This window comes from Labrus bergylta, chromosome 3 (assembly GCF_963930695.1).
Source record: "Labrus bergylta chromosome 3, fLabBer1.1, whole genome shotgun sequence".
In the NCBI taxonomy this organism is placed as follows: Eukaryota; Metazoa; Chordata; class Actinopteri; order Labriformes; family Labridae; genus Labrus; species Labrus bergylta.
Genome location: NC_089197.1, coordinates 8,890,355 through 8,901,978, shown reverse-complemented (window position 1 = coordinate 8,901,978; position 11,624 = coordinate 8,890,355). Strand labels below are relative to the sequence as shown.

At 40.3% G+C, this 11,624-nt stretch overlaps 1 protein-coding gene across 1 annotated transcript in view; it reads left to right on the top strand.

Moving 5' to 3' along the window:
• cngb1a (cyclic nucleotide gated channel subunit beta 1a) overlaps positions 1-11,624 on the top strand; it is a 33,614-nt gene continuing 21,990 nt past the window's right edge. The window contains exons 1-15 of the mRNA XM_029278527.2: positions 1-1,575; positions 5,016-5,130; positions 5,785-5,821; positions 5,905-5,956; positions 6,481-6,586; positions 6,710-6,729; positions 7,114-7,128; positions 7,604-7,763; positions 8,304-8,328; positions 8,407-8,479; positions 8,669-8,781; positions 8,910-8,961; positions 9,583-9,612; positions 9,944-10,004; positions 10,115-10,142. Coding sequence (XP_029134360.2) covers positions 5,017-5,130; positions 5,785-5,821; positions 5,905-5,956; positions 6,481-6,586; positions 6,710-6,729; positions 7,114-7,128; positions 7,604-7,763; positions 8,304-8,328; positions 8,407-8,479; positions 8,669-8,781; positions 8,910-8,961; positions 9,583-9,612; positions 9,944-10,004; positions 10,115-10,142 — 886 coding nt within the window. The 5' untranslated portion in view covers positions 1-1,575; position 5,016. The remainder of the gene's footprint in view (positions 1,576-5,015; positions 5,131-5,784; positions 5,822-5,904; positions 5,957-6,480; positions 6,587-6,709; positions 6,730-7,113; positions 7,129-7,603; positions 7,764-8,303; positions 8,329-8,406; positions 8,480-8,668; positions 8,782-8,909; positions 8,962-9,582; positions 9,613-9,943; positions 10,005-10,114; positions 10,143-11,624) is intronic.

Sequence of the window (11,624 nt, the reverse complement as noted above, 5' to 3'; positions counted from 1 at the left end):
CTGTTTTTCTACAATACAAGTTTTCAAATTTCATCACATATTTTGTTCATCCTGGCACATTTTTATATATTTTCTTAAACATACAAGAATACATACATCATGAAAGAAAAGAAAAAGAAAAAAACTGAGGGAAGGTATGAAGAGAAAAAGATCATTCAATAGAGATTTAGAAGCAAAGAGGAAAATAATTATAATAATGATAATAATAAGAAGAAACATAACTAAAGAAATAATACAATTATTTGTTTAAAGGGTGACATGTGGGGAAGTGTTTAAAAATGGATACACTAACTACAAGCAAAATATATAATGAGATAAAAATAATCAAGTGACTAGTGGTGAGTTGGGTGACCCATGTACAGAGGCTGTGTAGTCCTGGAAGCGGGCGGCCTTGGAATGAATCCAACCTGTGGCTCCTTTCCTGCATGTCATCTAAATCTTAAATCATGATCTAAAAAACACTGTTGATTAGGACGAGGTGTTAATTTCCCTTACATGCACACTTGAGACACTCTGTGGGATACTCTAGTAAGAAAAAGGCATCCTGTGGGTTCTCAAGAGTTTCACTGATAGGCCCACGAAACCTCCAGAGGGTTCAGCAGTGAATCCTGGCCTTCTTGAGCTCACTCCCTGGTTGCTGTTTGCTCACCTGAGGGCCCAGGTGGAGTCCTTTCTCTTCAGCCACAGCCACTGACTCCCCTTTCAGAAGCTCTGTAGAGGTTTTCCTGCCCATGGGCCTTTCATCGCACGCTCGTCTCCCGCAGTAGCCTGGATGTTGATGTGGCTGTAAACCATCTGCATCCTACTTGGACTGGTCGGACTTATATTCGTTCAAGCCTCAGCTGCCAGGTCAGCATACCTCATTTCTTCCACTCGTACACTTCTTCTACTGCGTACTCCCAGGGCACTGTAGGATCAGTTATTTTTCTACAGATTGATCTCAAAATGAATAAACCTATAGGCCAAACTTTAAGATTTTTTTGGTTTGTCACTGACCGTTCTTTTGATAAATACAGGAAGCTTTTGGTCATACATTCTTGTTAGCATTTTAGGCATCTTTAAGCTAATGTGTCTGTTATTATACTTTGCTGTTTTTCTTTAATATCTCGTCTTGTATTACCTTCCAAGCTTGATCCAAAGGTGTTGTATTATCTTGTTTTTGCATACCCTGTCTAAGGATTACCTGCTTATAACACACCCCACTACCAGCTGGGGTAGCGCTAAGCTCGTCTAAACTTGTCCGAGGAACATCATCTTCCTCTTAACTGAAGCTAAAGGGGATTAAAGTGAAGTTCATTGTCTCATCTTTCTCAGGAGAAAAGTGGTGTTGTTGAGCTTTGGGCCCTTCTGCAGTTTGGTTGTGATGAGGTTCCCTTCATGTTTCAGCCTTTGTGGATTCTAATCTGAGCCCCCTGTCCCATCTCGGTCTGTCCCGCTCTGCCCTTTATTTCGTCACTAATCCTGTTAGTGGACCTCCTTCATAATCCTCCCACAGTGATTCGCTCCCTCCTGGTGTTGACAGCTCTTTCAGGGCCGCTCGTTGAAATGCTGATAGACCCTGACTGAACAACTCAGGTAGGACACAAGACCCCAAACAGACAGACCACTCCCACTCCCACTCCCACTTACACCTCTACACGACATCATCAAATACATACCTTTATGTACAGGACAGTGCTGCTTTGGAATTACTGCAGAGAAGAGTCGTTGTTGTGTTTGGTAATTTCATTTGGTTTATTTGAAATGTGCATGGCTGGTCTTTGAATTGCTTTGCTTAAAAAAATAGAAATGAAAGCATGCATAGTAACTTGTCATGTAATTTGATTCTCATGTTTTTTCGCTACATTTTTCCTAGTTTAAAAGAAGGACCGACTTTTTCGGGATTTTAAAACGATAATCTCTGTTATGTTGATGATCGATAGTATTTCATAAGAGAGGTAAGTAGGAACATAAAAGCTTTCAAAACTGCAGGCAAACTTCGGTTTCCCCAAGCTGCCAATCTTTTGTATGGAACTTAGACAGACAGTGTCTCGAGAGTTTGCCTGCAATACTTGGTGTCTAGGAATTACATTTTTGTTATTTTTGTTGCCGAGGTAACCAAACAGGTATTGATAATGTTTGGCATTTACTAGTATCATATAGAGGTTAAATTTCTAGTATATTGGGTGGCTGTGGCTCAGTTGATAGTGTCGTCGTCTCTCAACCCAGAAGGTTGGGGGTTGATCCAGGTCCTGCAGCCACATGTTCGATGTGTCCTTGGGCAAAACACTTAACCCTAAATGGCTGCTTCATCTGTGGTGTATGAAAGCGTATGAATGGGATAAGTTACTTCTGATGGTCTCTTTAGATAGCAACACCTGCCATCAGTGTGTGAATGTGTAGGTGTAACATGCGGTGTAAAAGCGCTTTGAGTAGTCAGAACACTAGGACATCGCTGTACAAGCTAAAGTCTATTTACCATTTACCATATTGAAAACCCCACAAGAGAATGTGGCAACTTCCATTAAACCTATGACAGATAGCAGTGAAGTCTTTCAATATTATCCTGTGACTCAGCGTCTTAATGGAGTATTAACTAGTCCAACTGCAGATCTACAAACCAAGTCTCCAAAACATTCTGAATACCTCAAGTATCAAGGACGTTTGCTCACATTGTAAAGGAAATTTACGTCATCAGTGACAAAGGTTTCAATTTCAGCAAACAGGTTTGTTTGATTAGTACTCGTACTTGACTTCCAGTTGGCTCCCGCTACAATGAGATGATGTTGGGAATTTTCCCAAGTCCTGATAAACATCTTATTTCAAGATATAACACGAAAAAAGGGCCCTGTGAGTCATTTTGTATTGGAACACATGATAGCGTCATTCAATCAGCCTGACCCAATATCTCTGCCCAATGGCTTTTCCGTTAGCTTGCCAAGGGTCTGACTGGCTAACTTGCTAACAAATTAGCAAACTCTCCTACGGACTAGTTTTTTGATGAAATTGTTACCTGTCTACATGAGTCTGTGTCTGTCTTCTGAATTTGCTAGCTAGTAAACGTAACACCAATAACTGGTTGATTGTTATTGACTTAAAGTAACATTATGTCAGAATTTTGGCGTAAGATGCCTCAGACATAACATCGATTAGATGGCTTTCTGCACCCGTTAAAGCTGCGAAACATGAGGCAACAACAACACTGTTAACGACACAGCCTAACGTTATGCCGCAATCTGTCATGAATAAAATCAACAGGGATGTAGACTCTGTGTCTTGCTCAGTCACTCTCTTGTTTTCTCTTCATAACTTCATCCGTAATTCTCCGTCCTCTTCGTTCTCACAGCCATTGTATCAAACAGTAGCAAGACGGGCTAACTAGCTAGTGCAGTGAAGACGTACACACTTCATGCGAGATAGAGAGACTTTGTTTATGTAGATGGATATACATATTGTTGTTTTAACTGGTTAGCTCTCTGTCCAAATAATCAACTTGTTTACTGGTCAAATAGCTAGTAAAAAAGGTGGATGTCCTGATGACAAACAAAGCTTGAATTGTGGAAAGGCAGTCTAAACTGAAAGTCCGAGGCACTCTGATGTTGTATAAAATCCTTTATGAAACAGGGATGTGTCTGAGTCATCATCAGGGCATGTCCAAACTTTGTTTGTCATCAGGACAGTCAACTTTTTATCAGCTATTTGACTTCTGTCTCTTGTTCTTGAAGATCACCTGTATTCCTCTACATTTGTTTGACCCAGTGCAGCACTCACTTCTACTTTCTTTCTTTGTCTAACCCTAACCATGTATTCTGATTTGCAGAGATTGTATAACTACTGAACTGGTTACATAATTGGTTGATTGGCTAAACTTGCACTTTTCATGACTGGCAAATTATTGGCTTGGCTGATAGGCTGTATAATTAGTAGGTTGTATAATTAGTAGGCTGTATAATTACAACTACATTGGTTAGCTGTTTACTCTTGATTATTGGTAAACTAACTGGAGAGTGTTAACATGGCGGAAGGGCTTACTGGAAAGTGCAAGTGAGCAACTGGACACCAGTCCAATAAATGGATGTCCAAAAGCAGAGCGACACATCGCTGTTCTCCTCTGCCAGACTGCCTGTGGTGGATTAGGGTCATGACTAGTCAGCTATAATTGAGGTTGACACTCAGCTACACCTGATCTAAAGACCAATTAAGCACAGTACACAGAGAATCAGGTCAGTTTTTCAGAAACTTTTTAACTTTTCTTTTTTTGAAGAATAGGCAATCTTTTTTTATTTTGGGATGTCAACATTGTAATCATTACTAGATCCCTTTATAAGGTCTTGTTTATCACAGAAGGTTGCACTGTAACAAAACCTACATCCTTAAAGGTACTTCTTTGTTCAGTCAGTTTTTAAAAATCCCAGAGCTCCCTGAAACATGTCTGTGAAGTTTCTTGTTCTAAATCCACTCTGATCCTGTATTTCATCATTCCTATAAACCCCTCTATTTCAGCCCTGCTCAGAACAGGCTGTTTCTGTGTCTGTAGCTTTAAATGTTAATGAGCTGTGTCTGACCACGCCCCCTCTCTGGAAGGGCTTGGGGCTCGGGCTTTCTCGCTCCATGTTCTATTATTTACAGTGAGAAGGCAGACTCAGAGGGCAGAACAAACACCTATCTGTGTGAGTGTCACCCACCTGGGGGAGGGGTTACTGCCCTTTGTGATGTCATGATGGGAAAATCTCTAAATGGCCTGTTTGAGCACACATTTTCTGAAAAGTGGAGCAGGCAAAAGACGGAGAGGATGGACTTTTCTCATAACTTGTTGACAGACTAGGGACAGATATTAGTGTTAGAAACACTGGACATTAAAAACTAAAAAGTATTAAGACATATGAGAAGGAATAGATGCCAGCTCTCAAGCAGTGCCAAAAGCAAAGGCAATAAAGTTCTTCATAATTAAACAATTAGACTAGATAATTGGACGATTAAATGTAACTTTTTCCCAGCAGTAACAACCACTGTTTCTGTGTTTTTTGCTCATCCAGGATGTTTAGCTGGGTGGTCAAAATTGGTCCCCAGCTGCCTGAACCACCACCCAGAAAAATTGAAGTGCAGAAGGAGGAGAAAGCATCCGCAGCTTCGGCCACTACCCCCGGACCTGTAAGCCACGCCTCCCTATTAATGCATGTATTAATTGGCAGACTGTTTAACACTGTTTTTCCCCCACTACTATTAAGGGACTCAAAATTAAAATGTGCTCCTTCTGACCTTAAATATAAATTAATTCAGAAAGATCTTGTCTGTGTTTTATGGGATAGTGCTACCCGTCTGTGAAGTCCAAAGAGCATTATTTGATATGAGCTGTCCGTCTATCGAAATGCTTCCTCTAAAATCTTAAATAAAGCTTTTATTATAGAGAAGAAAAACGTGCTTCCCATTTCCTCAAAGTGCAAATGCAGGGTGTAGTTGAGTGTGAAAGTGATTGTGTACTGGGAGCATTAAAGGAGACTGTTCCATTGAGATACACCTCCCCAGAAATCTTAAATAATAGAGTACCATGTCATGTTAGCATTATTTGTAGGGGGAAAAAAGATAGCCTCTTTTATGGTTTTGCGCCATGGCAGCACAATTCGACGGAGCACCGGCTTTCACTGTATGTAAATATTAAGTGTCAGAATTTCTTATTGCCATTCAGCAGAGTTTTTACTGACTTTGAAAACATTATATTTGAGTATAAGCCTGTATTTAATGTAAATAAATGTACATTTTAGTCTTATACTTACATTAACCTTTATTTTTGTTTGTTTTTGACAGAAGAAAGTTACTTTTAAAGATGATTGCAACGCTGAAGGTAAGTTCTCTCTCAATGAACATTGCTTGATTTTTTTCTTGTTGATAGTATCCTACACTAAGACTTCTTCTTTTCTTTTAAAGCTACAAAAGCTGACAAATCTAAGCAAGAAACACAGCCAGAAGAGGGAAACGGGTGAGTTATTCCGTCATTTATATAACATCACTCTAGTTATCACAAACAAATAATAGATTTTATTGGGCGCTTGGTGATGTAATGACACAAAGCCTGACTCGCAACATGCTAGCTAGAAAGAACACGCTACTGTAAGCTAATCTGCAAAAACCGTACGCCTATGCTAGCTGTCTGAGAGCTAATTCATCAATAGCTTTTAGAAATGCTAACTTAGCTTTTAAAGGCTTTATCAGTTCTACTTAACATAAATTTTTTTTAATTAAACTGCCTTTCCCTCAAAATAACAGCAATACTTCACATCATGCATTAGCCAATTTTATTAGCAACTATACTGTTTGCTAGCTATGCCTTAAAGTATGTTGGCCTGTTAGATAAAACAAATTTTAGCAGCTATTCCAGCACTACTGAATGTGTTGAACCTAAAAAAAACATCTGGTAACAATGTGACACGGTAAACTAAAATGTTTGATTCATATTCAGGATTTTGAGGTTCTTAGCAAGAACATCTGTGTTTATGTTTACAGTCCAGCTCCTGGTTCTCCGTCGGGTGTTTTAGGGTGGATAAGCAGCGCTCTACCTCAACCTGCAGTTTCACCAAAGCTGAGTCGAACCAACTCCACCACCTCCAAGGTTAGGATCAGATTTTACAATGGCATATCCTCATAAATTCAGTTATATGCCGATGACCTTTTAATATTTCCATCATCTTCTGCTCCTCCATGTCTCCTTCCTCCTTCACGCCTCTTTACACAGGACGAAAACACAACAACCGGGTAAACAGTGCGCATGTGTGTGAGAGATGTGTGAATTTGTTCAACCAGAAAATGTAAAAGAAAATACAAAATAAACTATTTTAAGTTTAAATCCTAATGGATTGTGCAGCTTACCAGTAGGGGGAGCTGTGTAATTCAGTCTAGCATTGATAAGATGTAAGTCCACATCACATCTCAAGTCTTTGAATAAGAGTCTGACTCGTGTCTCAACATCAGAGATTTTCCATGTCACAGATTGCTGACAGACAACATAAGTATGATGAAAAAACAAGTTCCTGGTTGAATGCTCACTATGAACCACTTGTTTGTACGAAGTCGATGTGTCAAAGTGAAAGTAGTGTTTTGATCTTTCCTCTCTGTTCTTTCTTCTCTGTGTGGCGACAGTAATCCTGAAGACAAGTGAGTATCAATGAATAACTGCATGCCAAATAGTGAGCTGCTTTTTGAACCAATCAGCTTGCAGGATGCCAAATAATGAGCTGTTTTTAGAAACCGATGAACAACCAGGGTGCCCATTAGAAGCTAACCCTAACCCAAAAATAAAATGCCAAACAGTGACCTGCTCTAAGAACCAATCAATAGCAGTTATAAGTCAGCTGTTCTATGAGCCAATCAAAACACCAAATAGTTATCTGCCATAAGAACTAATCATTAAGCAGGATGCCAAATCTTGAGCACCTAGGATTCGAAACTTAAAGATAATCAATGAGCCAATCCACTCGTTGACTGCCCAAGAATGAGTGGTAATATGAACGACTAAGAACACAGGATGCCAAATAGTGAGCTGTTATTTAAACCAATCAATAAAAAAATGGATGCCAAATAGAAACTTGCTTTATATCTACACAAGCTGTGTTTTCGTTTCTGTCCACAGAAAAGGGATGATAGCTTGGATCACTCAGGGTTTGGAGAAAGTTGTTCCTCAGCCCGAGCTGAAGAGCAAAGAGCCGCCACCAGCTGAGCCGCCCACAGCCGAGCCGCCCATAGCCGAGCCACCCACAGCCGAGCCACCCACAGCCGAGCCGCCCACCGAGGTAAACTCTCAAACTACAAAAGTCTGGTGTTACCCGGAAGAGTCTGGAGTAATTCCGAAAGGCCACAGAAAACCCTGTAATAAAAAATAAATCTGAATTGTAGGGTGATGTACTGCAACTGCTGCAGAACAATTTCCTTCAGGATTAATACAATTTCACCTGAACTTATTGTATCTTTTCTTAGCTCGTCTAGTTTCTTATTTTTGCTTCTTATTATGAGTATTTTTGGGTTTCTTTGCTCAGAAAACCCTCTTTTATTGAATATTTATTTTTGGGCTGTTTATGCCTTTATTTGAGGGACTGGACAGTGGAGTTGGAAATCAGGGAGAGTGAGAGAGTGGGGAATGGCATGCAGGAAAGGAACCACAGGTCGGATTTGAACCTCAGCTGCCTGATTTTAGCACAACAACCTCTGTTCATGGGGCGTACAAACTTATCACTCGGCCACCGCTGCCCCAGAAAACCTTCATTTGATGTTTACCCTCAGAGAAACAGTCAGGTCAGCTGGTCATGTGAACTCCTCTGTTTGTCTCTCCTCAGGTGTGTCAGAAAGCAGCTGCACCAGGTGAGAACAGTTTAAATACCTCGGCAGATACAGCAGAGATTCAGACTGGAAATGTAACTGATAATTTGTATATTTTAGATGCAGTGCCTCAGACGACTGTGAAGGACACAGGCAGAGAGGAAAAGACTGAAAATAAGCCTCACCCACCCAGGTATGTGTGTGTGTCTGTGTGTGTGCGTCTGATATGGCACGATCAATAAAAGATATACAAATATATAAAAAGGAGGGATGGAAATGGAGAGAGGGCCTTGTTGCATGTGAAGGTTTTAAGTTACAGAGTTGACTTGTGTTCTAATGTGTGATATTTAAATGTATGTATGTGTGTTTGTGTGACTCACAGGATGATCGACTGGATAAAACAGGGTATAGAGAAGGTCGTTCCTCAGCCAGAGTTTCATGTCCGTTCAATCACAGACGCCAAAGAGAAGCCGGAGCCTTCTGCTTCTACTGAAGGTACCTTCAGCCTCAAATCCTCACTGCAGATGTATTTCATAACTCGTGGTTATGATTTTATGACCGTGTTATGTTTTGGGTGTTGAAGTATGAGTATTGCTAACCTGAGTGTTTTCTGCTTGAAACAGCAAAGGCATCAGAACCTCCACCATCTCCAAAACCAGCCACTGACACTGAGAAGTGAGTCTGAATCAACACAACATCAATCAACACTTGAGTAGCACAGCAAGGGTTCAAAGGATTCTCTGCTAAGGGGGGGGACAGGTACTAATATATATACTGTACATTATCCTCCATCTTTAACTGAAGGAACATTTTCAATACAGGTTTTAGTTATTGTAAAATTATGTTTACAGTTTGTATTAGTGGTGTGCAAAAGTTACCAAATAGTGAAATGTTTACACGTGCCAAAAAACGTTTAAACGGCTGCCAGCTTCTAGTGTTTCCCCACACATAGACGATACCTGGGCGGGCTGCCCCAGTATTTTTCCGAGGTCCACTGTCCGTACACCCCTCTTGTAAAAGCATCACTGTTGCTCTGTGCTTTGTGCAGTGACATGTGCACGTTACCACATGTTTAAAAAAAACAAAAACAGTTTAAACGTTGTTTAAAACAATTTGCGATTTTACCAAACATTTTGTGTTTAAACGTTTAGAAGTCACACCTCTCGTTTGTATTTCAGGTATTTTAGTCCTAAACAGGATCTACAGTAGATGCCTCCTCAACCACTAAGTTAAGATGTTGACAATAGCACACATGAGTTAACAACTAGACGGCAAACATTTCTTTTGTCCTTGCAGGTCTTCAAAGGAAGCAGAGCAGCAGCCAAAGTAAGAACAAACTGTTTTTTTTAAAACATCACAGGTCCAGAGGAAAGTGAAACTGATTACATGATTAGTCAATGCAATGCAAGCCACAAACTGCCTCAAATCCCAAACACTAGTTGATTAAATCCTAGCTGCCAAAAATCCCCTCCGTTTATTAGATACTAATTAGTTACAGTTATGTTATAAACTTTTGTCTTGCCTCTATACATACATACATCCCATAAACTATTTAATATGTGAAGAGTGCAAGAGAGTATATGTTAGTTTATGACACATAGGTTTTGTAGAGAAGCATAGTATTTATCTGGACTTAAACTTTGTGCTTCATTGACAGAATGATGGGCTGGATCGTTGACGGGATTGGCCGCATGTTGCCTCAGCCTGTACACAAGCAGGTGAGTCACTGCAGGATGTTTTCTCTTCATGCACAATCATACATCCAAGTTTCAGACAGCGAGGCATCATTAAACGTCATCCTGATGCCTTACTTTTTCTCCTCCTGCAGGACAGCGTCAGAGACGAGGTGCAGAAAAGTGAGTAAGACCTTCCACAGCTTACACTAACAGATACAGCAGGCCTGCACGCTATTAACAAATATGTGTGCTGTGCGTCGATCACATTGTTCAATATTGCGATAAATTGGGATAAATAACCAAAAAGAAGGAGTGCAAATTAGCTTTAACTTACAGTTCATGTCGATCTGCTGTTCCTCATATTTTACACAGCACCTGTGTTTGCAACATGTCGCTGCTGAGTCCAAAAGATAAAGAAAAAAGTTGGCTTTTTCACCTAATAATTGGCACTAATTAATCTGAGAGTAGCTAACAGCTAGCTTGAGCTTCATCTGACCGCATCAAAATGGTGTGAAAGCATGGACCCGCTGTAATGTACACATGCTGAGGTTGAAAGCAGTGATTTGTTACTTTAACAGTAATTTTTTTTAACTGCGATTAATATAGACTTTTGTAATGTGTTTATTATGAAGTCTCAACTCGAGGTAACGATGAAATAGCAATTAATTGATCAGAGCTAATATACAGTCGAATCATTGCCCGGATATCTATGTACTTTATGGACTAATACCACAGACTAAAATGTAGACAAGAAGTGCAGAGGTTTCAGAGAATAGAGACTTGTCCCTTTCTGTGGATTATTTAAAATACAACTGTAGGGGCGACGGATAGCCTAGGGGATATGTCTAGTGTTGTAGACCAAGACATTTAGGGATTGAGACCGAGTCAAGACCAAGACCATAAATATAACTGAAAAATCATCAACTTGTCTGCGGGGGGCGTGTCACTCACTGCGACTGTAACCAGGGGAAAAAAATCGAACTACAAATAATTTGAAGTTATTTCTTATTCTAGGAAGGGGCGTTTTCCTTCTAATCGCAGTAATGACGTGGAAAAATAGCTTATCAGTGGTGGTCTTGACCGGTCTTGATTTAAAATCTGGAGTCTGGCCAGTCTAGACTGAGTAAAAATGCTTTTGATTCCGAGACAAGACCGAGACCTCCAAAAGGAAATATTGAGACCAAGACCAATTTTGACTTCTACAATACTAGTTTTGTCAACCACCCCATGTGCAGATATGTATAGTCTTCATGCAGCAGCAGTAACTGCAGTATTCAGCGTTGTAAATTGATTCATTGGTTGAGCTGTTTCTGCCTGCTGTGTATTCATTGGCAGGTGTCAGTGACGAGGCCGACTCTAACCGAGCTCCCCCTCTCCTTCTGTTTCAGGGGGGAAAGGCGGCGAGCCCCTTTGAATAAAAGGAGAAGGAGAAGGACACGGAGAGAGTCGCTCGCACTGACACTGAGAGCCGCCTAAACTCTTTAAACTAACTGAAGAAGGAGGCACAGACGGAGCTGTTTTTAAAACAGCGACGCGATAATCGATTGCTGCTCTGTTTCAAAACTGCTTTGCAAAGCTGCAGTGCATTTAGTTTTAGTCATGATGCACTATAAACATTTTATAAACAAAATGAAAAATATAAACAAATCAGAGGTTTTTTTT